Genomic DNA, 25,484 nt, shown 5'->3' with positions numbered 1-25,484 from the left:
TTGTTGTCATTCATTTAAATACAGTTTTTCTTCATTAAACCTGTCAAACAAACATGCTTTGGGTTTTTGGTCAGATTTGTGACTGACATTTGCAGAAGAAAATCTTGATATCTGCATATATTAAAAATCAGTGTGTTGGGCAACGAGCAAAGCTGTGCTGATTATCAGTATATTGTTCTGTTACCTTATCACAGGTATTACCATATTAGCATATTGATGGAGGGTGGGGGTGGGTGGGGGGGCTCATGATGCCATTGAGCTATGTGTGTCGCTTTTATGCTCGCTGGAATATTACACATCCCGTTTTTTTTGTTTTGTTTTGTTTTTTACACACCCTGTTCCTCCATTTCTGCCTAATACACTGTTAATAATTACTAATAATTAGCCCATTTCCAAATTACTTTCCTGAAAGTACTGTCTGAGGGGAAATACAAGCTCATACAATTCAAACCGAATGCAGAATGTCATTAACGATCTTTATTTGCTACTGCTCATTTATCTTTTATTAAAATTTTGCCTTTTTTATTTTATTTTCACTTCATGGAGCCACTAAAGTAACAAAAGTAGATTTTTTTGTTGTTTTTTTTTTAAACCGTATTAGAATGACTTCTCAGGATCTTGAAAGTGATCACTGATATGTATCTTATTCTGTGTGATGTAAATATTTCAATATCTGATATTACAGATAGTTTATTTCCAAAAGTCAGTTTTCTAGTTTTTTGTTTTTTGTTTTTTTTTAATTTTATACAGTGCTGCACAAAAGTCTTAGACCATGGCTAGCTTCGTTCTTTGCTGGGTTTTAGTGAATTTACATAATTATTTCTCAGTTTCTTTATTAAATGAAATGTGTGCACAGTATTTAAAACACACACAAAAACATCAGAGCTAAATGGTTTCTACAGGCAAAGGTCAGTACAGAGTGACTTCTATTTATTACATCTTGTATTTTCTTGGCCTGACTGACTGGAAATTTTATTAAATAATGTTGTATATTATACCAAGTTTCCTTCAGAACATCCCAGAATCTGACGTGGACTTTTTGGACTTTGTTTACCACAGCACAGCTTCTATAATATACACGTTTTTAACTTTCATTTTTAATGTGTAATACTGTTTATATATTTCCTGTATATTCTTGTATAGATGTCGATTCAGGAATTGAGAAATGCCTGTGTATGTAACTTTACTTAAAAAAACATATTTAATGGTGGTTTAAGACTTGTGTACAGTACTGTAGATCTAAAATTGTGTTCTTATATCAGCGTTTAAAACTCTACTCAACACGGTTACCTCTTTTTACAGCCGTAAAATCACAAGTTTTACAAATGAGATGGATTCTACTTCTGTTCCAACTGTTTCCAACACTAAAAAAATGAAAGTGAAAGAAAAAAATTTATCAATAACAGCTGCAATTTCCGCCAAAATTAGTCCAAGCATTGCCTGTGAAAAAGGTCGATAAACTGAAGAGCTGAGTTCAGGCCTGTTCGATCAGACTGTGTTTGTCTAAAATAGTGACGAAATGAATATTAACACTGTAAATAAGAGGGAAAAAAAATCCCCTCTGTTCTAAACATCAAACTTCATCCAAAAAACTTCAGTTTCTACTTAAAAGCATCACTTTAACCGTCGTCCTCCTGCTGGTAAAACATCACATTTCCAGGGATTTGAACCGACAACTTGCTGATGATGATGATGGTCAGCACCAAATGAGAAAGATTACTATTAATACTATTTTATTTCTTCTTTTTTTTTGGCAGTTGTGGGACAATGAAGGCATATTCGACTACATTTCCCACAAAGCACCACTGCTGACACCTGCGGTATCCACGGCAACACACTTAAAAGTGTGACTTCAACTTATTGAAAGAGTGAAAACAGAAAAAATAGGGGTTTCCATACTGTCTGTCTGCTCTTGGCTCCTCCCCTCATCAGCCTAGCTCCGCCTCATATTACTCCTAGCCCCTCCTGTCCTCCTTTAAGCCCCGCCTCCTTCTCCTCTCAGGTCCATGGAGGGATCTCCTCTCCAAACTTCGCACAGTGAGCAGCATTTTTGGCTTCAAACAGAACCTAAACAGAGCATTAAGACACATTTTAGGATGTTTCAAGAACATTTCAATGACTTTAGTCTCTTCAGCAGTTTTTAATTTATTTATTTTTATTAATTTCCTGTTAATTTGCTTAAGAAAGAAGACATTTTTATCAAACTATTTCTACTAAACTGAACTGGACAGTATCATCATGAAACACTCAATTTCTAGTTAAGCTTTTTGTATTTCCTGAAGAATCTGAAAAAAAAAAGACTTAGGTAATTATTATAGAAAGTTGACAATACTGAATCATTCTGCATCAGATCACAGTAAATTGCATCTCATAATACAGTACATTTAATTTACTGCTGAATACATTTACATTAAAGTCACTTCAGAATATTTACTAGAAGAAGTAGAAGGACAAAACAAATCTATCTATTTTGTCTCATTCATAAAGCAATAAATATAAAGTATATTTCACTAATGTTTGAATGAAATGAAATGAAATGTAGCAAAAAAAAAAGGATTTACCATGTATATATCTTAATTACAGGCATAAAATAAAGTTATTTACACATCTCTTTGAAAAGAATGAATTACCCGTTTCCGATAATACTGAAAATAATATTAGTTAAAATGGTCATTGAACTAGAATTCACTGCTCACAGGACAAAAACAAGTGTAAAAGTAAAAGACAAAACAAGATAAAAACTACGTAAATGATAAAGATTAAAACGTAGCCATGAAAGTTAAAAAAAAATGTCAGAAAAGGAAAAGGCAAAGTATCCAGACATGAACGTCATCAACATCACAGATGAAGATGATGTTCTACCGCTGTCATTTCTCACCTGGTTGTGAACGTAGGCCTCACACAGGTAACACCACACCGACAGGTCGGCAAAGCTCAGGACCACTGGGTGCTCCGCCGTCACGCCGTGAATCACCATGTGTTCATTAATGTAACGGCCACAGAACACCTGATTCCACAGTAAATACAGGTGAAAAAGATTAAGTATAATCAATATATAATATATAAATAATGGATTAAAATGGATTTAATACAATGACGTCAATACAAAACTGAAGAAAAAGAAATGCTAAAAGTAGATGTATTAAAGGGGCAGTGTGTGTATCTCTACATTTAAATAGTAAAAAAAAAAAACTGTGAAATTCTCCGAAAGATGCAAATTTATTGGATTATAGAGAGCTGAACTGGATTTATTTCCAGTGATGGGCTGTGGGATTTATATGACCACTAGAGGGAGTAGTGAGACACTCGATCTAATAATGGTGAGGAAAACTAACACCACGGGGCCTTTGACCAAAGCATCAGAAAGTGACCAGAGGGGATGAGAACCATTAAGAAACGACTTTTAAAGTCAAAGAAAGTGACAGTGATAAAAGCTGGAATCACTGTTATTTTCTCCGTTGGACTCAGCTGTAAATGTAAAGAATGGAGTTGGATGGTTAAATGTCAGTGTTTCTTCTGCACAGGTGAGTTTGATTATGAGGCTTATGAAGGTATAGTTATTATGGGATGTTATAATCCATGCTAAGTTGCCGTTTGTTGATCCGGGGTTCAGACTAAACTGTGACAGTTCGGACCTTGTTTGTTGGATTCAAACTTTAGTTCAGATACTGACAATACAAACTGGACAGAAAACAGAGGGTATTAGGGGTTTTACTGTGGCTGTTTTCAGTCTAAAAACAGAACTAAGCTAACAGAGCTAAGCTAACAGCGGTAATGTAAACTATTGGCTGATGCAGCACATGAAGATTTTAAGACACTAAACTGTGACAGTTCGGACCTTGTTTGTTGGATTCAAACTTTAGTTCAGATACTGACAATACAAACTGGACAGAAAACAGAGGGTATTAGTGGTTTTACTGTGGCTGTTTTCAGTCTAAAAACAGAACTAAGCTAACAGAGCTAAGCTAACAGCGGTAATGTAAACTATTGGCTGATGCAGCACGTGAAGATTTTAAGACACAGTGTTATTTTGACCGACTGTTAAAATAAGTTTTTGAGTTTTAGTCTGAGGAAGAAAACTTGATTCCATAATATAAATGTGGAAACACTGAGTTTATACTTCAGTGACTGATAAAGTCTGTGAATACATAGGGGTGATGAGTTGGTGGTTTTGCCTTTAGTGTTCTGGTACCAGATTGACCCCTGCTGGTCACAGTTTGGAACATCAAAACTACATAGAACCACTTTCAGTTGGTTAATTCAGATTACGTTACCTGGTAACAGGTGAGACAGATCCAGTTCTCTGCCTCAGAGCCACAGTCCTGACACGGCAGGAAGATGTCGATACCAGACGAAGGGAGGGGCTTCACCGAGTCCAGATGAGGACACCAGGGCAGAGGGTCAACCACATACATGGTGTCCTAGAAGCACAGACAGACAGACAGAGACAGGTCAGACTCTGCATTATTTTAAAACCACTAAACTGATGAATAAATTAATGTCTTCTGACTCCGCCCATCTCGACTCCACACGTCAGCTCCAGAGACATCTTAGGCTTTGACCAACCACACGCTCCCTCTGCTTCTGCCTCCGCCCCTGCTTCAGCTGGAGCTTCGTTGCCAGTAGCAACCACCTCTGATGCTGTTGTGGGAACAGCCTGGGAATGACAAAAAAGTAAAATACGGAACATTAATAATCAGTCATGAAACAGTCACAGAAGTTTTGTTTTGGCATTAGTAGAACTCAGATTTTTTTGGTGCATTTATATTGACATGAATGGACCTCTGACAGTAAATGTTTATGCTCACTCAGTGTAAATCTAACTGTATTGTGATGCACTAACTCACTTCTCCTACACTCTTTAAATGCACAATCCAACAAGCAAAGAACATGTACAAAATTGGGTCAAATGTAATCTACCTTCATCTCCCCTTTTCTCACCTGAGGCTGTGACTTAGTACTATCCTCTGATTGGCTCGGCACAAGTGACTCTTCATTTGACTCCCCCTTTATTTCTATATCGGAGGAGACCGGCTCTGTGCTGAGGCGGACCTTTGGTCTGGCTCCACCCACTGGAGTGGACGTAACAGGAGTGGTCTGACTGATGTCCAAACTGGCCAATCCCTGAGTGAGCTGGTCCAGACTGCGATCCGCCTCCTGTCCTGTAGGGGGCAGCAGAGCTTTGTCTGAGCTGCCCTGCTCCGACCTCCTGCCTTTTCCTTTGGAACCACGTTTCCCACGATGCTTTAGGGAGGGCAGGGAGGCCCGAACAGAGTCTGGGACTGAATTAAAGAATAACAAAAGTGATTAAACCAGAATTAAACACGAGGAAACTGCATAAAGCGAGTGAGACTGCACTGACTGTGTATCCTCAGTGAGCTCCAGTAGGGGGAGAGGTGTCGGATGACTTCATTGATCGTTGCCACGGCGCAGTGGTGAGGAGGAGGGAGAGGAGTCACCAGGGAGGGAGGAGGGTCTCCTAGCAACACGCTGGTGCACATCGCCATGGAGTCTGAGATGGACGACAGGTTGTAACCCCCCTGAAAGAACGAGTCAATGCAGGTCATTTCACTTTTTATCACTTTTATAAATGTAATGACTCTGGACGATATTTATCACTCAGTTGTTGGATTTATTCCAGGATAGATCTACAATAATCGACACTTGGGTGACCTTTTAGTTCTGTACCATGTGATAAACGGTGGATGTTATTTATTTATTTAGTGTAGACACCAGCTTCCATGACTGTAATGTCTATTCTGTGTGTGTTTTGTGTGTGTTTTTGTACCTCCAGTATTAGCAGGACACGCCCTCCAGCCAGTGACATCAGCAGGTGTGTGAGGTGGGCGTATCCCTCGGGTGTCACATGATATCCACCCAATGGGTCTCCACGAGCTGCGTCAAATCCAGCTGACACCAGAACCAGCTTGGGGTTAAACTGCACAGAGGATCGACCAATCAGAGCGCTCCATCACAGTGTGTTTATGTGTGCATGTGTTTGTTTGTGTGCGTCTGTGTGTGTTACCTCGGTGGCGATTGGCATGATAATGTGATGAAACGCAGCGAGGTAGTCAGAGTCGCCCATTCGTCCACCGCTCCACGCCACGTTAACGTTAAACCCCGCCCCCTGTGCCAAGCCCACGCGGTCAGGTGCAGCGTCTTCTGAAGATGGAAAGAAGGCCCCGTTGTCATAGCGATGGAGTGAGACGTAAAGGACGCTGTAGACAGAGAAAAGAGAATCCACAGTTCAGATCAGTGTCAGTTTACAGATATAAAAATCAGACTTTGTATCTGAAGCATCACTTTGGAAGAAAAAAATATTCCAGTCACAGGGTACATTTACGACCGGACTTTGGTATCCATCCCTAGTCAGAAATGAATTGGACCCAAAATGCTCACAATTATCCTCTAATGAGGGGCGGATTTAAGGCCAAACACAAAATGTTATATGAGCATTTCAATTACAAAAACATGAAGTCTTTCTGATAGTTTATGTCTTTATTTTACTCATATCATAATTTTTTTTTGTTATAATGAGCCTACACATGAACACTATTGTCACTGTAATTAGTCAAACAGTAGCTTTAATTATCTGTATATTGTTTCTGACCACTTTCAGCAGTTCTAATTTCAGACATGTTTTCAGTACTCTTCATCACTGCTCCTCCTCCTCACCTGTCATCATCCTCAAATATGTGCTGCGTCCCGTTGCCGTGGTGAACATCCCAATCCAAGATGAGGACGCGCAGTTTTGGATCTTGGGAGATTTTCTGGGCGTGACGTGCAGCGAGCGCAGCCGTGTTGAAGAAACAGAAGCCACAGGGCGAGTCTTTCTCCGCGTGATGACCAGGAGGACGAACGATGGCCACGCCATTATTCACCTGAACACACGGACAGACGGTCACTTTCCACAAGAGTTCAAGACTCTAAAGAATCAGTATTAAAGGACTGATACTGAAAAAATGGAATTCGTCATTTTCCAACATGTCCCTGTGGTCTACATAAATGGTAAATGGGGCGGCCATGGCTCAGATGGTAGAGCACATCGTCCAATAACCGAAGGGTTGGCAGTTCAAATCCTGCTCTGTCCTAGTCATGTGCAGTTGTGTCCTTAAGCAAGACACTTCGCCCTCCTTGCCTCCAGTGCTGCTACTCACACTCCCATTCATACACCAATGCGTGGTGATGGTCGGAGGGGCCATGAGTGCGAACTGGCAGCCACGCTTCCGTCAGGCTACAAATGTAGTTTACCACCACCAAAGTGAGAATGTGAGAGCGAATCCACTTTGAGTATGCGTTCATAGAAAAGCGCTATATAAATCTAATCCATTATTAAATGCTCTGCTTGGGTCTGAATTCTTCATCAATTCAACTCCACAGGTCCATCTTCAACCCTATTTCTCAGTAATGACACCAGAAAGGTGGTTTGGAGCGCTGGCCCTTTAAATGCACATGAGCCACTTCAGGCCCCGCCCCCTCCAGGTTGTTGGCTGTGCTGCTCTGTCCCGTTCAACCAACAACTGAACATTTTAGGTAATGGGCTCCAAGTTTGGACATATTTTCAGTGTGGACTACAACCGCTGCTGCTGACAAACAATTATGTCGTACTCGGAGAAACGCTCATCTGAAGTCTGGACCTTATATGTGCAAATGTCGTGACATAACTAGCTATAAAACTTAACAAATTAAGCAGGAATTAAAACAGGTTGTTGGAATCCACTCGATTTTTGCCCAAATGAATATAAAGATAGGTTTGCAGCACCTGGAGGGTTCACATTCAAACTGTATGAACTATTAGGGTCCAAATGCACAAATAAATGAACCACAGACTAAGAAAAGTGGGCTTGGATAAATATGAGCCCTTTAACAAACTTGAACCACTAAGAACAAATGCAATATACACTATATGGACAAAAGTATGTGGACACGTTGAATTCAGGTGTTTCTTTTCTAACGGGTCTGGGATACAAAACAATATATGAATAATTATTAAATTATTCATGACATAGGCTGATCTCAGACTGTTAGACTGGTTTACATATTTGTCCATTTAAGCACTTGTTTGAGTTATGTTTTGTTTTCCGAATATTGGCTTTGTTGAGGTTTTAGATAACATTCTCCTGGTTACAAGTATAGAATATGTATATTCCTACAAGCGACACAGCATTACCATGGCAACACAGATGAACCTGTGGCTACGACCATTCAATATTTTCATATATGTGTGTTACCTCCCCCTTCATGATCATCTCCACAGCGCTGAAGCAGCTCCCAGCAGCCAGCAGGGCACACTGGTAGCTCTGGTTGTTGATGTAGATGGAGTTAAACTCTTCTCCCAGTTTGTACAAATCTCTGGGCTTCATCGCTGCAGTGGCTTTCATCTGCTCAATGTGCGGCACGCTGCAAACGCAAATTATACAGTTTTAGGTGCATTTGTTTGATTTGCATGTGTACAGGTATGTACATGGTGTCCATAAAGTCTCTGTCTTTGTAAATTACAACAGATATGTTAATCACAGGGTTTGTACAGATTTTTCAAGGTCAAATTCAAGCACTTTTCAAGCACTTTTCAGGGTCATTTTCAAATTTTTCCAGCACCTTATCACTGGGATAAAATCCATATCTACAGGAATACATGTAGTCATGATTATTTTTTCACTTTTTTATCATAATGATGTACATAGTATTTATACAGAAGAGGATTAGGACCACTAGAGAAAAAAAATAAAGTCCAATGTAGTTTTTTTGTTATTATTCTGAGTTTGAAGGCAGAATTCTGAGAAAAAAGTCAGACTTTTTGCTCAGAATTCTGACTTTTTTCTCATAATAATAATAAAAAATATAGACTGGACCTTAATTTAAAAAATGTTTTTTTCCAGTGGACCTAATCCTCTTCCATAGGATTATACTATAAACATCTAAAATTATGTTTTATAATGGCAAAAAGTTTAGAAATTAAAGAACACAAAATTTTATCTAAAAAAAGGGAAGCCACTTGGCGTTTTTCAGACACACTCACACCGAGACAAAGATTAAAATAAAAATGTACCTGGAGTCGGGTTTCTATCTATGGGGTTATGTTAAAGATATCGTGTATCGAACAAAGATACGGGACCTCAATGACCTGAAGGAAAAGATTACTGATGCCATTGATGAGGCTATGATACAGTAAACATGGTAACTAATCCAGTACAGTCTGGATCTGCTTCATGCAACTAATGGTCCCATATAGAGGTGAATTAAATGAGGCAAAAAAACTTCAATATCTACTTTTCATTTTGTAATAATTTCCACAGATTTGCCTCTTCATTTGCTTTTGTAATAAACCTGTTAAATTGTAAAAAGACTTCATGAACACCCTGTATTATGTAGAATAAAACAGGGACGTTTGCTTTTGCTGTTCCATTTTAGACACAGTATGTATTTCATTGTATTCACTGACCTATGACACATGGCCAGCTCCTCCTCGGTTGCTGAGCGAACCGATATCCGTTGGCAACGGTCAACCAGCCCTAGCTGCTGATGTTTCGCAAAGATTTTGGAAATCCTCTGAGGCTGTTCAGGGTGATGTCTGCAGCACAACAGACGACAGGGTTTATTTACTGCTTTCATGATCTAAGTGTGTATTTACAGGGAGGGAGACACACCTGTCCCACAGGTTGAGATGCTCCATCATCTTCTCATCGTATACCAGACCTGTTGTCGTGGTAACTGAGTGGGCAGGGCTGGTGTTCTTTGTGCTTTCCTGATTGGCTGTAGCTCTGATGACGCTGCTTTCGGTCAATGAGCTGCCTTCTACGTGAAAACAGAATCGATAGGCATTAAGTAAAGTAACAGCACATATAAATACATCATAATTCTGTGTGTGTCTGTGTGTCGTACCCAGAACCTGTAGCGACGCCCAGTAAGGATACAGAGCAGATACTGTCTGAGAGATGGACTCCAAAGCGCTGGAAGAGACAGAAACAGGTTCAACTGGTGTCATCCCAGTACGACTGTCATCCCAGGTCTGTTGTATTCAGATTCTGTTGTTTAGTGCAGGGCTGTCAACCTCATTTCAGTTCAGGGGCCACATACAGCCCAATATAATCTCAAGTAGGCCAGACCATAATAACAGTGAAAAAAGTTAAATTACATTATGAGAATGTTTACATTTACAAAGTAGCCTTTAAAAAATGTGAATAACCTAAACAACCACGAATTACCTGAAATTTTTTAAGAAAAGTGCAATTTTAACAATATTAATGCTCTGCTTATTTACACATGTGCATGTCAACTTACAGATGAAAATGAATCTGTAAATATACAAAACATTTAGTAACAGGCAGAATATTGTTAAAATTGTACGTACTTCTCTTAAGGCATTATTCGCATTATTTGTTTATGTTTATGCATTTGGCAGACGCTTTTTCCCAAAGCAACTTACAGGGGAAAACCAATTACATCACTCAATCAATCAAATTTTATTTATATAGTGCCAGATCGTGACAAAAAAGTTATCTCATGACACTTTATATATAGAGTTGGTCAAAAACCAGACTCCAAGCCAATTTACAGAAACCTAACAGAATCCTCTATTATTATCCTCTACTATTTGTGATAGGATTGTTTTGTAAATGCCCATGTTTTCACGCAATTTAACTTTTTTTTTTTTTTTTTTACACAAAAACAATGAGAAAATTTTGGAGTTGTCATTATTTACAGGTTATTATGATAATATCTTACTGGTCCAACCTACTTCTGACCAAAATAGGGCTGTATGCTCTATGTTTTAGTGATTAATAACCAGCTTTAAGGAGAATTAAGGCCTTAATTTCGGACGATCATATTTATGACTTTTTATGGATTTAGTGTAGAACAGAATTTGTGTCATGTTTGTGTAAATACCTGTGTGAAGGTGAAGTGGGTGGAGTCAGAAGAGGGCAGGCCCCTCCCAGCAGAGCTCTGACACAAGCTGCAGCACCCTCTGCTGTCGACTTCAGGTTATACCCTCCCTGAACACACACACACACACACACACACACACACATGAATAAACCATAGAAAACAGTCCTATTCACTGTGATGAGTCAAATGTCCTGATATTCAATGTGTCCCTGAACGCCTCCTGAGTGCTTTTACCTCGAGAGCCAGAATGAGTCGGCCTTCAGCCAGACTCATCAACATGTGAGTGAGGACGTGGAAACACTGGGGGCTCACACACATCTCCCCCTGAACAAACAAACAAGAACAAAATTAATTAGAAAACATGTTCACAGGCTCATCTCATTTTGATAAAGGGTTCCTTTTTTATCTTTTTTTTTCCACCTTTGGATCTCCAACTGCTGCATCAAACCCAGCACAGACCAGAACCAGCTGAGGCTGAAACTGAAAACACACACACACACCATCAGTTCAACAGCATCACCAGTGTGTATTATATGTGTGTGTGTGTGTGTGTGTGTCAGTCAGTGTGTGTTTTACCTCGTAGGCGACAGGTAGCAGCAGTTGTTGGAAAGCAGTGATATAATCTGAGTCCGTCATCCCCGTCTGAACACCAACAGAAAACAGAAGACGTTAAACAGAGGAAAGCTCAGAGGTCATGTTTCTATTTTACTGTATCAATATCACACGGAGCCACAAGATCAGAAGAAAACCTCCGATGGCCTTCAGCTTTATCTACTTATCTCAGTGTTGGGTATTATTTTCTCTCCATGAAGTGAGTCTCATCTTATTTCAGGACAAATACAAGAACAATGGAGACAATTTAATAACTGTATGTTGATTTAAATTCTGTTCAGTGGTTCCTCATTCTTCTGGCAAAGCATACAAATTTAGCTGGTTGCACTGAGGACTAACTTCTATTTTTTTTTCTCATACTTATATTACTTGTTTATTACCTACTCATATTATTATTATTGATTGTTTTGGTCTTGAATTGTTGGTAAAATAAGATTAGTCCTTCAAATATTAGTTGAGTGAATTATAAGATGATTTTTTTTAGGTATATTCTAGAACATCAAGTGATAAAAAAATCACAGTAGCACCAGGACAATAAATTAAGCTTAAACATTAACTTAAGAACATGACTAAACACACTAAATAATAACTGTGTAGAACAATTCAACAGGAACTAAACTGGAACAGAATTGCAGGTAAAATTGGCTATTTTTTCATTAGTTTTCATGGTTTCAGATTTTATAAACATTTCACATCATGCATTCTAACATTCTACCCTTTTCAGCTTCTATTAATCAAAGTTATTTTGAAAAACTCAACAGATAAACCCAAACTAACGCTAAAATTATTATTATTATTATTATTATTATTATTATTATTATTATTAATAATAATAATAATAATAATAATAATTTTTTTTTTTAAAAAACAACAAAATTTACTCAATTTTTTAAACAAAGAAAATATTTATGCACTCGTTGAACAAAATAAATCCATAGTGAAAAGAAAAACCAAACTGAATTAAATGTATAACCTGAAGTAAAAGTCTATCGGTAAAAACTCCTCACCTTATTCCAGGGCAGGTTGATGTTCCGTCCTTCAGCTCGACCACTGCCGATAAACGTAGCACCCGACTCAGGGAGGTGAGGCCAGAAGGACTCGTTCTCAAACCTGTGGACGCTGAAGTACAGGACGCTGAAACACAAACAGACACAGATTAGTTTTTATAGTTTCTGTTCAGGGTTTCAGAGTCTGTGGAAGTGGATTTTACCTGGGGTCGTCCTGGAACAGATACTGGACTCCTTGACCATGGTGAACATCCCAGTCCACAATCAGTACCCTGACGCACAAAACAGACGCACGATAAATCCACAGGTCATTAACAAAAATAATGTACGTGGACTTAAGTGTTCAGGACAAAATAGAACAAAAGGGACAGAAGAGATGGTTTTTCTGCTGACAGTTCCATATTAAAATTCATATTAAAAGTCATTTATCACTGTCTTAAACTGCATTTCCACAGACAGTGTTGAAAGTTTCAAAAATGAACAGAAATTAAAGACACTGAAGTGGTTTTAGTTCAGGTTTCACAAACAGACCAATGTGATCTCAAGTAAAAAAAAAAAAATTTGGTTTAATGTGAAGAAAATAATATTACATTACACCTATAAATAATGACAAATTCAAATTTTTTCTGTTGTAGTGCAAAAAAATAAAATAAAATTATGAAAATATTTACAAACTATCATTTAACAATAAAATGTAAATAGTCTGAACTTCTTCAGGTTATTCACATCTTTTTAGTTTGGATAGATTGTAAATGTAAATATTATCATAATTTAATGTTATTTTTTGCGCTAAAACAAAGGGAAAAATTTGAATTTGTCATTATTTATGGGTTATTATGCTATTATTTTACTGGTTCGACCCACTGTAGATCAAACTGGGATAAATGTGGAACCTGAAAGAAAATGAGTTTGACACCCCTGGTCTACGGGTTTTATTTATCCTGCTGTCCCTGAACACACCGTCTCTTAACACACACTGACCTGCTGACTGAATGTCTGGTCTGAGCGTAGCGAGCAGCGATCGCCACGTTGTTAAATATGCTGAAACCATTCGCCTGATTGGCCTGAGCGTGATGACCTGGAGGTCTGGAAGACAGAAAGACAGACACACAGAGACAGAAAGACACACAGAGACAGACAGAAGAACAGACAGACAGAAACAGATAGGCATGTTATTAATGTATTAATTCACCTGTTTCAGTTAAAAACTTCTGTTGTTTTATGGTGACCTATTAAAGTCAAGCCACAAGACAATTGTTTTACAGGTGAAAAAAAGGTCAATCATTGGAAAAATTGATGAACTTATGGATTCACAGACTTTTTTAAACTGCAAAATGAATCCACGTGTCAACACATTTTATGATGCATTACATGTAAAAGACGTATAGAATTTTTTTGATTATTTTGATCACAGTGTCTTTCACAACATTAAATAAAAATGAACAAAATAAGCATTTACTCAACAAAATAAACTTTAAAAAATGAACAGAAAAATGAATGAAATAATCCACTGAAATTGAGTAGTGAACCAAACATGAACAACATAAGTTAGAGAGTTCAAACTAAATGAGGAAAATAATCAAGAAAATATATAAAGACACATGAACATGAACAAAAATGAACAAATATCTACATAAAATCAAGAAAATAAACAACATAATTTCCAAAATAATCAAGAAAATCAACAAAAATTGAGTAAAAGTTTTAACTAAACAATATGTACTAAAATGAACAAAAAAAAAAAGACCAAAAATAATTTAGAAAATGGAACAAAGAAGAACAAAACCAAGGAAAGGAACAATGTGATAAAAAAAAAAAAAAACAAACACAAAAAGAGTGAGCATAAAATGAATAATGTTAACAATAAATTTCTCAAACTAATCTAGAAATTGAACAAAACAAAAAATAACCATTAACTAAACAGTATGAACTAAAATGAATAAAATAACATAAAATCGAGGGAAAATGAACAATATAGCCAAGACAATGAGCAAATTCATCCAAACATGAAGAAAAATAAACATAAAATGAAGAAAATAGTCAATAAAGTACTCGTTTTTGTCACAGTCTGCTCGTTACCTGACGACGGCGAATCCGTTCCTCATCTCAAACGTCATGACTTTGTCGACGAGCTGCAGAAGCGAACCCACGGCCAACAGCGCCACCTGGAAAGACTCCTGGAACACGAGAACGCGGTAGAACGTCACACCTGAGGATCCTCAGACGGAACGTTTCACACATTCTACTGTGTGTGTGTGTGTGTGTGTGTGAGTCTTACAGGATGAATGTAAACAGAGTCGTACATATCCGACAGAGACTGAAGTTCACTCTCCGACATCGTCTGAGTCGACTTCATTAAATCCACGTATTGTTTCCTGAAAAAACATTAAAAAACACACACACTCTCCTGTTAGAGTAGAATGAAGAGGGAAGGTTTCAAAGAAGAGGTAAGAGTGCGACAATAAATAAATACAATTCTATGATTTAAACTCAGATGCAGTGATGTTGAAGACAGATTCTGCTATAGTTTATACACTTCTGTTAGTATTTCATGTTCCCAAATGGTTTTGTGCTTCAAAACTAAACAGTGAAGAACACATGTAAGTACACGAAGGTTATTTCCTGCTGTAAAAATCCCACTTCTTGTTGAAAGAAGCAGAGCAATAGAAGATTGGGGGTCAGTGCACAAAAATACACCATCACTGCACCAGCATACATCTCTCCAATCTAAAAGTCCAATAAAAGTTAAGTTTCATTCATTAATTAATTCATAAAGACGCGATGCTAATTTTGTGGCAGTTTCCAAATGAATTTTTCTCTCTATTTAACCTTTCTTAAGTAATTTATCACAATTTATTATAATATTATCTGCTGTATTTTGCATTTTTCACTGTAAATCATGTATTTAATTTCCTACATTTGAGTGAATTCAAAGGTTATTATACAAAAACAAAGAAAACTGAAGAAAAAGTGAATTTTTCAGCAAAGATATCAACAACTGAAAGTGAAAACAAGCATCTCCATCTACTGTCATTGATCCAACTCCATGGGTTTTACTGGTGAATCAATGTTGTAGAAGATGACGGCGTTTCCATGGTAACTACGGAGCCTCTGAACGTCCAAATGGGTCATATCTGATGACCATAAAAAGACAACAAACTGTATTTTACACCAATTATTGACATGTATTGATAGAATTAGCGGATCAACAGGTATTAAACAGTTTAGATCAGTAGATGGTTTTGGTCACTGGTGGCTGTTTGGGTCTGTATGGGTTAAGTTTGAACTCACTTGTGGGTCAGAAGCAGCTCTTCTTCTGTAGCTTCTCTGGGCTGGAACATAAAAATACATAAAACATGTTCAGTTACGGTGTTTGATGTAAACAAACCAACAGGTGAGTAAACACACAAACAGATCAACTATCGCTGTTTCCACTGGTTGCATCAGCTCAACTCACCTCGACCTCACTTGGGTTTGGTACGGTACTTCCTCGGTGTGGCTCGTTGCCATAGCGATGACTCGTAAACCTACTGTGATGCCATATTCAGCGCTAATACAGCTACAAAGCAAGGATGGAGGAAACCGCAACTTCTGATTTTTATGAACGTAGATAGTTTTAAGGTTCTCCTGTAGAGTTTAGACCAGGGGTGTCAAACATGTGGCCCGCGGACCAAAACCGGCCCGCCAAAGGGTCCAATCTGGCCCACAGGATGAATTGGCAAAGTCTAAAACATACACTTAAGATATTAACAGTCAAGGATGACGAACGAGTTTTAGTTCAGGTTCCACATACAGACCAGTGTGATTTCAAGTAAAATAATAACCTATATGTAATGACTCCAAATTTTCTGCTTGGTTTAATTCAGTGTTTTTCAACCTTGGGGTCGGGACCCCACATGGGGTCACCTGGAATTCAAATAGGGTCGCCTGAAATTTGTAGTATTTGATTAAAAAACAAACAAACAACAACTTAGTAATAAAAAATATATAGTGAGTTGACAGACAATCCCAATCCATAAAAGACATGACAAACTGTGAGTCTGAAACTGCAGCACTGTGTTTCTGTTTATCTGTCAAATGTTCATTGTGGTCGGTTTCAGATGCTGCAGCTCTTTCATAATTCATAGTTTGAGTTCTTGTTTGTTCAGTATTAATTGTCAGCCTTGTAAATCCAAGCTGGACTGACTGTACATATTCCGAACAAGGAAAATAAAATTCTCACTTTGTGCAGTAATCGACACCTGGCTTTTATGCCTTTGTCCATAATAATATACATTTTATAGAATAAATGTTGTCTAAAATTAACGTTTACTTTCAACATAGTATAGTGAACTATTACATGATCAAAAACAAATTAATTTTAGCTGAAAAAAAAAGTCTCAGTTTCGAATGTTGAAGGTTGCCAGAAATTTGTGATGTTAAAATGGGCTCATGAGCCAAAAAATGTAAGGAACCACTGGTTTAATGTGAAAAAAAAAATTACACTATGCCAATAAATAATGACACCTATCCTTTAACAATAAAATGTGAATATATGAACCTGAAATGTCTAAAAAAAAAAAAAAAGTGCAATTTTAACAATATTCTGCCTGTTACTAAATGTTTTGTGTCTTTGTAGATCTGATCCATAATGCACATGTATAAATGGTAAGTTGAGGCAAAATATTGTTAAAACTGCACTTGTTTTTCTTAAGAAATTACATTTTTTTCATGTATCCACATCTTTTTTGTTTGGGTAGTGTGTAAATGTAAATATTTTCTTATTCATTCATTTTCTGAACCCGCTTTATCCTCACTAGGGTCACAGGGGTCGCTTGAAACCTATTCCAGCTACATAGGGGCGAAGGCGGGGTACACCCTGGACAAGTCACCAGTTCATCGCAGGGCTGAACATATAGAGACAAACAATCACTCTCACATTCACACCTATGGGCAATTTAGATTAACCAATTAACCTATCAGTGCATGTGTTTGGATGGTGGGAGGAAGCCGGAGTACCCGGAGAGAACCCACGCAGACACGGGGAGAACATGCAAACTCCACACAGAAAGGTCCCACCCCCCGTTGACTGGTGTTGGAATTGAACCCAGGACCTTCTTGCTGTGAGGCTCCAGTGCTAACCACTGCACCACCGTGTCGCTCAAATATTTTCTTAATTTAATGTTATTTTTTTCCACTAAAACAAAGACAAACATTTGGAGTTGGCATTATTTATAGGTTATTACCTCCGCCAAGGAGGTTATGTTTTTGCCAGGGTTTGTTTGTTTGTTTGTCTGTTTGTTTGTCTGTCCGTTAGTGTGCAACATAACTCAAAAAGTTATGGACAGATTTGGATGAAATTTTCAGGGTTTGTTGGAAATGGGATAAGGAAGAAATGATTAAATTTTGGTGGTGATCGGGGGGGGGGGGGGGGGGGCACGGGGGGCGCCACTGATCAGCCTTGGCGGAGGTCTGCGCTCTCCGAGTGCTTCTAGTTATGTTAGTATTTGACTGGTCTGATTCACTGGAGATCAAATTGGGCTGAAAGTGGAACCTGAAAGAAGATGTAGTATCTGACATCCCTGGTTTAGACTGACATCTGTGGTTGATTCATCAAGATGAAACCAACGTTTAAAATTTTTACCTCCGCCAAGGAGGTTATGTTTTTGCCAGGGTTTGTTTGTTTGTCTGTCTGTCTGTCTGTCTGTCTGTCTGTCTGTCCGTTAGTGTGCAACATAACTCAAAAAGTTATGGACAGATTTTGATGAAATTTTCAGGGTTTGTTGGAAATGGGATAAGGAAGAAATGATTAAATTTTGGTGGTGATCGGGGGTGGGGGGGCCCATGGGGGGGGGCGCAGACCAGAAAATTTCATCAAAATCTGTCCATAACTTTTTGAGTTATGTTGCACACTAACGGACAGACAAACAGACAGACAGACAAACAAACAAACAAACCCTGGCAAAAACATAACCTCCTTGGCGTGGGGGGGCCCACGGGGGGGGCCACTGATCAGCCTTGGCGGAGGTCTGCGCTCTCTGAGTGCTTCTAGTCTGCAATGTGACTGGAGATTTCCTGCTGTCTTAGTTTGATTGTTGCATGTGATGACACAAATATACACTGATGCAGCGACAGTCTGTGATCTGCAGTTTCATGTCATACTTAGTATCAGGTGATTCTAGAAACAGTCGTGAAAACACAAAAAAAGGCTGGGCTGAGCTGAGGGAAGTTGAGCTGATTCTGTCAGTGGAAAAGCCATAAAACAGACAAACAGATGGGTAGAAGACAGACAGGTGTTCTGACCTCCACTCTGATGCAGTGAGACATCAGTCCTTGTTTTTCCAGTTCTGTCATGATCATCGTCACTCTGTCTGGACACTCTGGATGACTGAAACAAACAATATTTATTACTATTTATGTGTCATTTTCAGCAATTATATTTAAGAGGAAGCAACAGGAAGCAATTTTACCCTTTGGTACCTATTTAAACTTAGTATTCTCTATTGTTTTTAATTTCATAATTATAGTTTTTCTTGGTTCTTAAATGATCAATGATTCAAGATTCACTTTATTGTCTGGCAATGTGGATAAAATTGCCTTTAGCCACAAAAAGCCTGATTAAAAGACATTCATCAGACAAATGATGATATAAATAAATAGAAAGATGAGCTGTTTAATCCAGGACGGCAATGTCAGTGTTTAAAGAAAGAAATATGCTATTCTGTTCTTTATCTGAACAAATGAATTTGAGTTGTGTTCAATGGGGAGTACTGTAATGTAAGTACTGTGAATATTACTGTGAATAGAAAAAAAAAACATGAACATTAACTGAAAGAGTTCATTTACCAAAAAAAAAAAAAAAATGCACTGAAATTAAGTCATTTAACATCATTATGTGGCTGCAATTTGCTAATTTTATCATAAGGTTATACATAAAACAAAGTGTGAATAGATGTTAGTTTTACCGAGTTAAGAATGATTTCAGTTGTTACATAAATACATCAGGTTGTAGTATCAGTGAAGTCCCGATTTCTGATTAGAATGGGTACAGAAGACAAGTCAGAACAAAGCTCTTTTAACACTGCAGTCACACTATATTATTCAGCTACAGTCCAATAATTCCCATGAATCAGAGAAAACAATGAACAGCTCTGAATCCCTTCTTTTATAATCCTGCAGCTCAGTTCAGAACAAGGCAAACACATGTTCCAGATTCAGGATCAGTGTCTGTGTTGAGTGAATCTGATGGTACCTGGGTTCCCACAGGTTCTTATGGTGAGTGAAGGTCTCAGTATAAACCAGACCAGTTCCACAGGCTGATTCTCTGCTAGACAGATCCTGAAAAACAATACGGTGAACTTAAGACTCAACTTAAGAGTGCATTAGCATTATGGGGAAATTAAACACTTTTAGGCTCAAATGATATGACTTTTAAGACTTCTGAACACCTTGAAAAGGAAATAATAACCATTACTGTGGCTGTGGGTTATTAATCTGTTGATTATTTTCTCAAGTTGGGTCCAAAAACTGCTATAAAATGGCAAAAAAAAAGTGTTTCTAGATACTCACTTCAGCAATCAAATGGGAAATTCCAGAAAGTGTGGGGTCTCCTCCTAAAAACATTCCAGACCCTGTAAATTTGTGATGTTTAGGTACAGTTTAACAACGCTGCACACTTTGTACTTACTCCTAGTGCAGGTTTCTGTTGTGATAATGATCCTTTACTACGTCTAGTGCACTGGCAATGACTGAGGAAGGATTATTTTATGTATAGTCTGTTGTTTGTTCTGTTTTGTTCTGTTTTGTTTTTTCTATGGAGCTAGGTGCGATTGATATACACCCATGCTTACTTCAGATTTCTGTAAGGACCATTCAGCACTGCACTTGTATTATACTGAGAAAACTTAAAAAAAAGAACTTGATGAAAAAAAAGTGTATCTAAAAGCCCAAATTCATCTTTTTCCAAACATCTTATTTAGTCACAAACCTAAACATATTCAGTTTAGTGTCATAAAAGAGGGAAAAAACAAACAGGAATGTCACATTTAAGACGCTGGAATCAGAGATTTTTTTTTTTTCCTCAACAAATGACTCAAACTGATTAAACTAGGTGTTTATTTATTAGTTTAGTGGCAACTTTTCAATTATTTTTTGCAGTTTTACTATGAATTCAAGTGTAATACATGCCCTTTTCTAATTTTTTGCCATTGTTTACAATGTTTTGCATCAAACTACATTACCTGTATTGCTTATTTGCAGTGTTCAGTCCTTGTACTACTACTACTATTACCGCTACTAGTAAAAATAACAGCTATGATAGAATGTTCTTTTATATTAAAATGCAGCTACATAAAGCCTATTACTTCCAAAGATTGTATGCTGCCTATAAAACACACCAAAAATAAGTATTTGATGTTGCAGAAATGGTCAAAGCAAAAGTCAACCAAAGTAAAAAAAAAAAAAAAAGAAAAAGTATAATAAACATATATTTCGTGTTTTCTATTCAACCTTTCCAGACTTTGAGCTGAATGTAAAACATATTTGGACGACATCCCTGCTTTGTCATGCTGTGTGTCTGTCTTTTCTCACCAGCTGCTGCAGTTTGTCATTCAGCTCATCTTCTTTCTCCTCTCTGCTCCTCTCCATCCTTCCTCTCCTCTTCGCCTCCTGCAGACTGCTGCCTCCTTTCCTTCCCTCGTTCCCTTTAGAGTTGCTGCCGCTGACCTGAAAACGCAAATAACACTTTTACCTCACGGAAACCGTCTCTTCTCTGCAAAATCACTGTCAGTCTCGATTGACGTCCGACTGTCAGCGTCTGTGGACATGAGGTCAAACTCCAGCTCCAGTAGATGATTGACAGCTGAAGTAATCTTTAACGGGTTTATAGGTGATCGATAATCAAGCACGCAGACCTGGGGAGACAGGCGAGGGGATCTCCTGACGGACTTCAGCCCAGATCCTGGAGGATCTGAACCAGACGACATGACTGGTTGATGAAGATCGTCCTGGAATAAAAACAACAGGAGGCAATGATGAATAAAATGATCAGTGGGGTCAACTCTGGTTCAGATTAACACAAATACTACAGGTCAATGATACTAGATTTTTATAGGTTGATAAAATGATGATTTGGAGCAGGAAAAAATGTCTGACTTCAATAGATACTAAACAACTGTTGAACTGAGCTGATATTTTTTCTAGTTTTTTTTTGTTATTTTGTCCATCAAAGTCAGTTATTCCACTTCAGAAGCATTTATAATATGTTCAATATTGATCATATTAACACTAGAGAAGATAATATTGTCTGATACCATCCATTTGCAAACTGTCCATCAGAACCAAGTTGTGTAACGTCGATAATTTAGAAAATATCCTATTGACTCAGATTCAGTTTTATCTCAGAAAAAAACATACTGTAAATCAGTGGTTTCCAACCTTTTTTGGCTCGTGACCCCATTTTAACATCACAAATTTCTGGTGACCCCAGACATTCAAAACGAAGACATTTTTTTATTGCTAAAATTTATTTGTTTTTGATCATGTAATAGTTTGCTATACTATGTTGCAAATAAATGTTAATTTTAGAGGACATTTAGTCTATATAATGTATATTATTATGGATGGAGGCAGAAAAGCCAGGTGTAGATTACTGCACAAAGTGAGAATTTAATTTTCCTTGGTCAGCATATGTACAGTCAGTCCAGCTTGGATTTCCAAGGCTGACAATTAATTCTGAACAAACAAGAACTCAAACTATGAATTACGAAAGAGCTGCAGCATCTGAAACTGACCACAAAGAACATTTGACAGATAAACAGTAGCACAGTGCTTCAGTTTCAGCTTCACAGTTTGTCATGTCTTTTATGTATTGTGATTGTCTCTGTCAACTCACCATATATTTTTTATTAGTAAGGTTTATTGTTTTTTATCAATTACTAGAAATTTCAGGTGACCTCATTTGAATTCCAGGCGACCCCATGTGGGGTCCCGATCCCAAGGCTGAAAAACACTGCTGTAAATCCTACATAAGTGTTGTTTAAATAATAGACTGACAGAAGATGAACAGAGCTTGCACCGCACATATTAAAAACACCACTGATGTGACTCTGCAGCAAAACATATCAGCCAAACATAACAACAAACACTACACCTCAGGACATTTCTCCTGATGACTGACCGTGTTAACATGTGATAAATATCTTTGTCAATCCTGCTGAAGTTTGTACTTAACTGGACATTGAGTAACATATGACATAGTAAAGGTATCATGGGTTACATTTGACTGAAGTGCAAAGTGTTTTGTTTGTTAAAGGTAAACGGTGAAGTGTTGAGGAGCTCAAATAATAACGAAAATAACAAAATGAACAGCAATTAATAAAAATAACATTGAATCAGTAATATTTTTCTTATAAAGTCTGTAAAGGCATCTAATATTATTATATTTATTCTTCTGTATAGCACTTTTTTTGTTTTTGTACAGTTTGTGTCTTTAAATCTACTCTGTATTGTATACTTCTATTTTGGTTTTAATTTTTCTTCTGTACAGCACTTTGGTCCACTGCAGTTGTTTCAAAGTGCTTTATAAATAAAATTGGATTGGAATATTACTGTATTTTGTTGGTTTCAGATGATGGGTTTTAGGTTATTTCAGCTTCACAGTCTGCTTTCAAACATTAGAAAATTAATCATTAAGTAAAGAAATACAGTAAGTAACAATATGTTGATGTAGATATTAAAATACTCATTAATTTTCACATTTCAAGAAAAACCTGGAATTGTTTATAAATTCACTTTCTCTGTTTGCAGATATTCTGGAAATTCAGATAAAATATGCCTGTTTTAATCTGATTTTCCCTCTCAGTCCATTTCATATAAAAATGTGAGATAATGATGAGATAATGTCCCTAAAAACCTGTCATTCCAAATTAATCCCTGCTTTCTTCAATCTGAGATAATCTGCCACGTTTTCAGATCATTAAAGTCATGTATTGTGCTTTCTGAACCCGGTTAATGCGTTGTGACCTGAATCTAATTAAACTTCACCTTGTTTTGATGTTTTCTCTGCAGATCAAACCTGAATAAACATCCAACTGGGACCAGTTTCACCTCTGACAGAAACCAAAACCTGAGGCTGAGCTAGCCGTTAGCTCAACTGTTAGCTTCTACTGTATTAAACCTGTCAGACCCTGAACTGTCACATTAAACACGTTCACGCCGAAACACGCTCATTTATTCCCACTCACCGCAGATTTCACTTGCTTTTATTTCCAGATATCCACTTTTTTCCGGAGCAATGAGCGCCAACTGAGCCGAAAACAGGCGCATATATATGACGTCACCCATGCGCGGAATGGTGATGGATGTGTCTGTGTCGCCGCCATATTGGACCGGGATCCTGTTCAGATGAAGTTTGTTTCCTTTCCACTTACACACATATATTTTGGATTGATTTAAATAATTTTATAAACACAAAAATGGACTCTTCGTGTAAATTGAACTTTCAACACATTTTATTTGGCCTATCACACGTTGATAAAATAACTCCAGAAAAAAGATATATTATCGACCTTTTGATTATTTTTGCCAAATTTCACATTCATTGCGCCAAATTTGTACATCAACGTCCAAACATCACTGTTTTCAAAGTCCTTTTTTTCCAATTACGTAGACAATTTGAGAAATAGTATAAATTCTAAAGCAAATAAAACAAAAAATATATGTCAAATGTATGATCTTATTCAATTTGGATAATTTCTATTTATTCCTCGAGCAATTTTTTTTTATTTTTATTACATATTTTTATTTATTTTTATTTATTTATTTTATTTTATTTTATTTTTTTTTTTTTTCTTTCCTAATGTTTTTACTTACATGTATTTTTCTATATAATGTAAAAGAGTTTGTGAATTATGGAACTTTCTACCCTTTTTGTTGTATACTATTATGTATATTTACTGTTCAATGCTAATTGTTCAAATAAATAAATAATTTTTTTTTTAAAAACAACTTTGTTTCCTTTCCTTTGCTTTGCTTTATTTTTTTTTTATGTTGTTCTGTTTTTTATTTATATTTCCATCAATAACAATATTTTTAGTACAAGCCACTTGAGTTTTAACTTACTCTTTTTTTTTTTTTTTTTGTAATTTATTGTATTTTTTCTGTATAAAATAATTTTTTTAATATTGTCCAAAAAATTAGGATAATGTATGCAAATGGTATTAATCCTTTCATGCATAGCGGTCACTACAGTGGACAGCTATTCTACAATGTCATTTAACTTGAAGTTCTATAACAGTACCTGCACAATATCTGCATGAGTGAAAATAAAGGCTAGGAAATAAAATGTTATGAATATTTAACCCATAAAGACCCAGTGCTTCTTTGATGGCAGTTCCCAAATGATTTTTTCTCTCGATTTAACCTTTCTTAAGTATTTATCACCATTTATTATTATATTATCCTCTGCATTTAGCATTTTTTTTTAGTGTAGAGTAGGTATTTTCCTATATTTAATCTGTTGATCATGTTGATGTTCGTTGAAGCTCAGAGTAAATTCTAAGGTTATTAAATCAGAAACAGGAAAAACAGGAAAAAAGTGACTTTTTCAGGAAATTTATCATTAATCATGTGTCTCCATCCACTGTCATTGATCCAACTCCATGGGTTTTACTGGTGAAGCAATGTTGTAGAAGATGACGGTGTTTCCATGGTAACTATGGAGCCTCTGAACGTCCAAATGGGTCATATCTGATGACCATGAAAAGATGAACTGTATTTTACACCAATTATTTACATTTTCATGTAGTTAAAAATGTCCAACTGAGTGGACATTTTTTTTTTAACTCCATGAAAAATAGGTTCATCAAAAAATTTCAATTGCACTGTTTTTTTCATGCCTGAAGAGGAATAAAGTCACTTAAGAAAAAAACAAGACAAATGTTCTCATAATTCATGCAAGAAAAAGGGTTAAATATATGTTTCTTTGCTTCAAAAATTAAA

The 25,484-nt window shown here is 36.9% G+C and overlaps 2 protein-coding genes across 3 annotated transcripts in view; both read right to left on the bottom strand.

Moving 5' to 3' along the window:
- Positions 1 to 658: 658 nt before the first annotated feature.
- hdac6 (histone deacetylase 6) lies at positions 659 to 23,841 on the bottom strand. Of its 2 annotated transcripts, none has more exons than XM_030139241.1 (28): positions 23,729 to 23,841; positions 21,398 to 21,490; positions 21,075 to 21,209; positions 19,738 to 19,823; positions 18,789 to 18,873; positions 15,798 to 15,838; positions 14,785 to 14,881; positions 14,586 to 14,683; positions 13,488 to 13,592; positions 12,710 to 12,778; positions 12,507 to 12,633; positions 11,464 to 11,529; positions 11,308 to 11,367; positions 11,122 to 11,211; positions 10,888 to 10,994; positions 9,883 to 9,950; positions 9,648 to 9,795; positions 9,443 to 9,571; positions 8,232 to 8,400; positions 6,676 to 6,881; positions 6,026 to 6,218; positions 5,789 to 5,938; positions 5,363 to 5,540; positions 4,942 to 5,282; positions 4,511 to 4,657; positions 4,275 to 4,421; positions 2,879 to 3,007; positions 659 to 2,067 (listed from the first exon to the last, which is right to left on the bottom strand). In XM_030139241.1, exons 2-28 carry the CDS (start codon positions 21,467 to 21,469, stop codon positions 1,999 to 2,001), a joined length of 3,312 nt encoding a protein of 1,103 aa, XP_029995101.1. In that variant the 5' UTR covers positions 21,470 to 21,490; positions 23,729 to 23,841; the 3' UTR covers positions 659 to 1,998. The 2 variants fall into 2 exon arrangements, with proteins under 2 accessions (XP_029995101.1, XP_029995102.1); XM_030139242.1 differs by lacking the exon at positions 23,729 to 23,841 and adding an exon at positions 23,529 to 23,704.
- The window catches only part of LOC115422737 (CXXC-type zinc finger protein 1-like), a 31,493-nt gene continuing 24,180 nt past the window's right edge, over positions 18,172 to 25,484 (bottom strand). Inside the window, exon 15 of the mRNA XM_030139245.1 lies at positions 18,172 to 18,201. The gene's annotated coding sequence lies outside the window, so the exon portion shown is untranslated. The remainder of the gene's footprint in view (positions 18,202 to 25,484) is intronic.

This window comes from Sphaeramia orbicularis, chromosome 7 (genome assembly GCF_902148855.1).
Source record: "Sphaeramia orbicularis chromosome 7, fSphaOr1.1, whole genome shotgun sequence".
In the NCBI taxonomy this organism is placed as follows: domain Eukaryota; kingdom Metazoa; phylum Chordata; class Actinopteri; order Kurtiformes; family Apogonidae; genus Sphaeramia; species Sphaeramia orbicularis.
The sequence above is the reverse complement of the archived record's forward strand: the minus strand, read 5'-3'. Positions and strand labels throughout refer to the sequence as shown.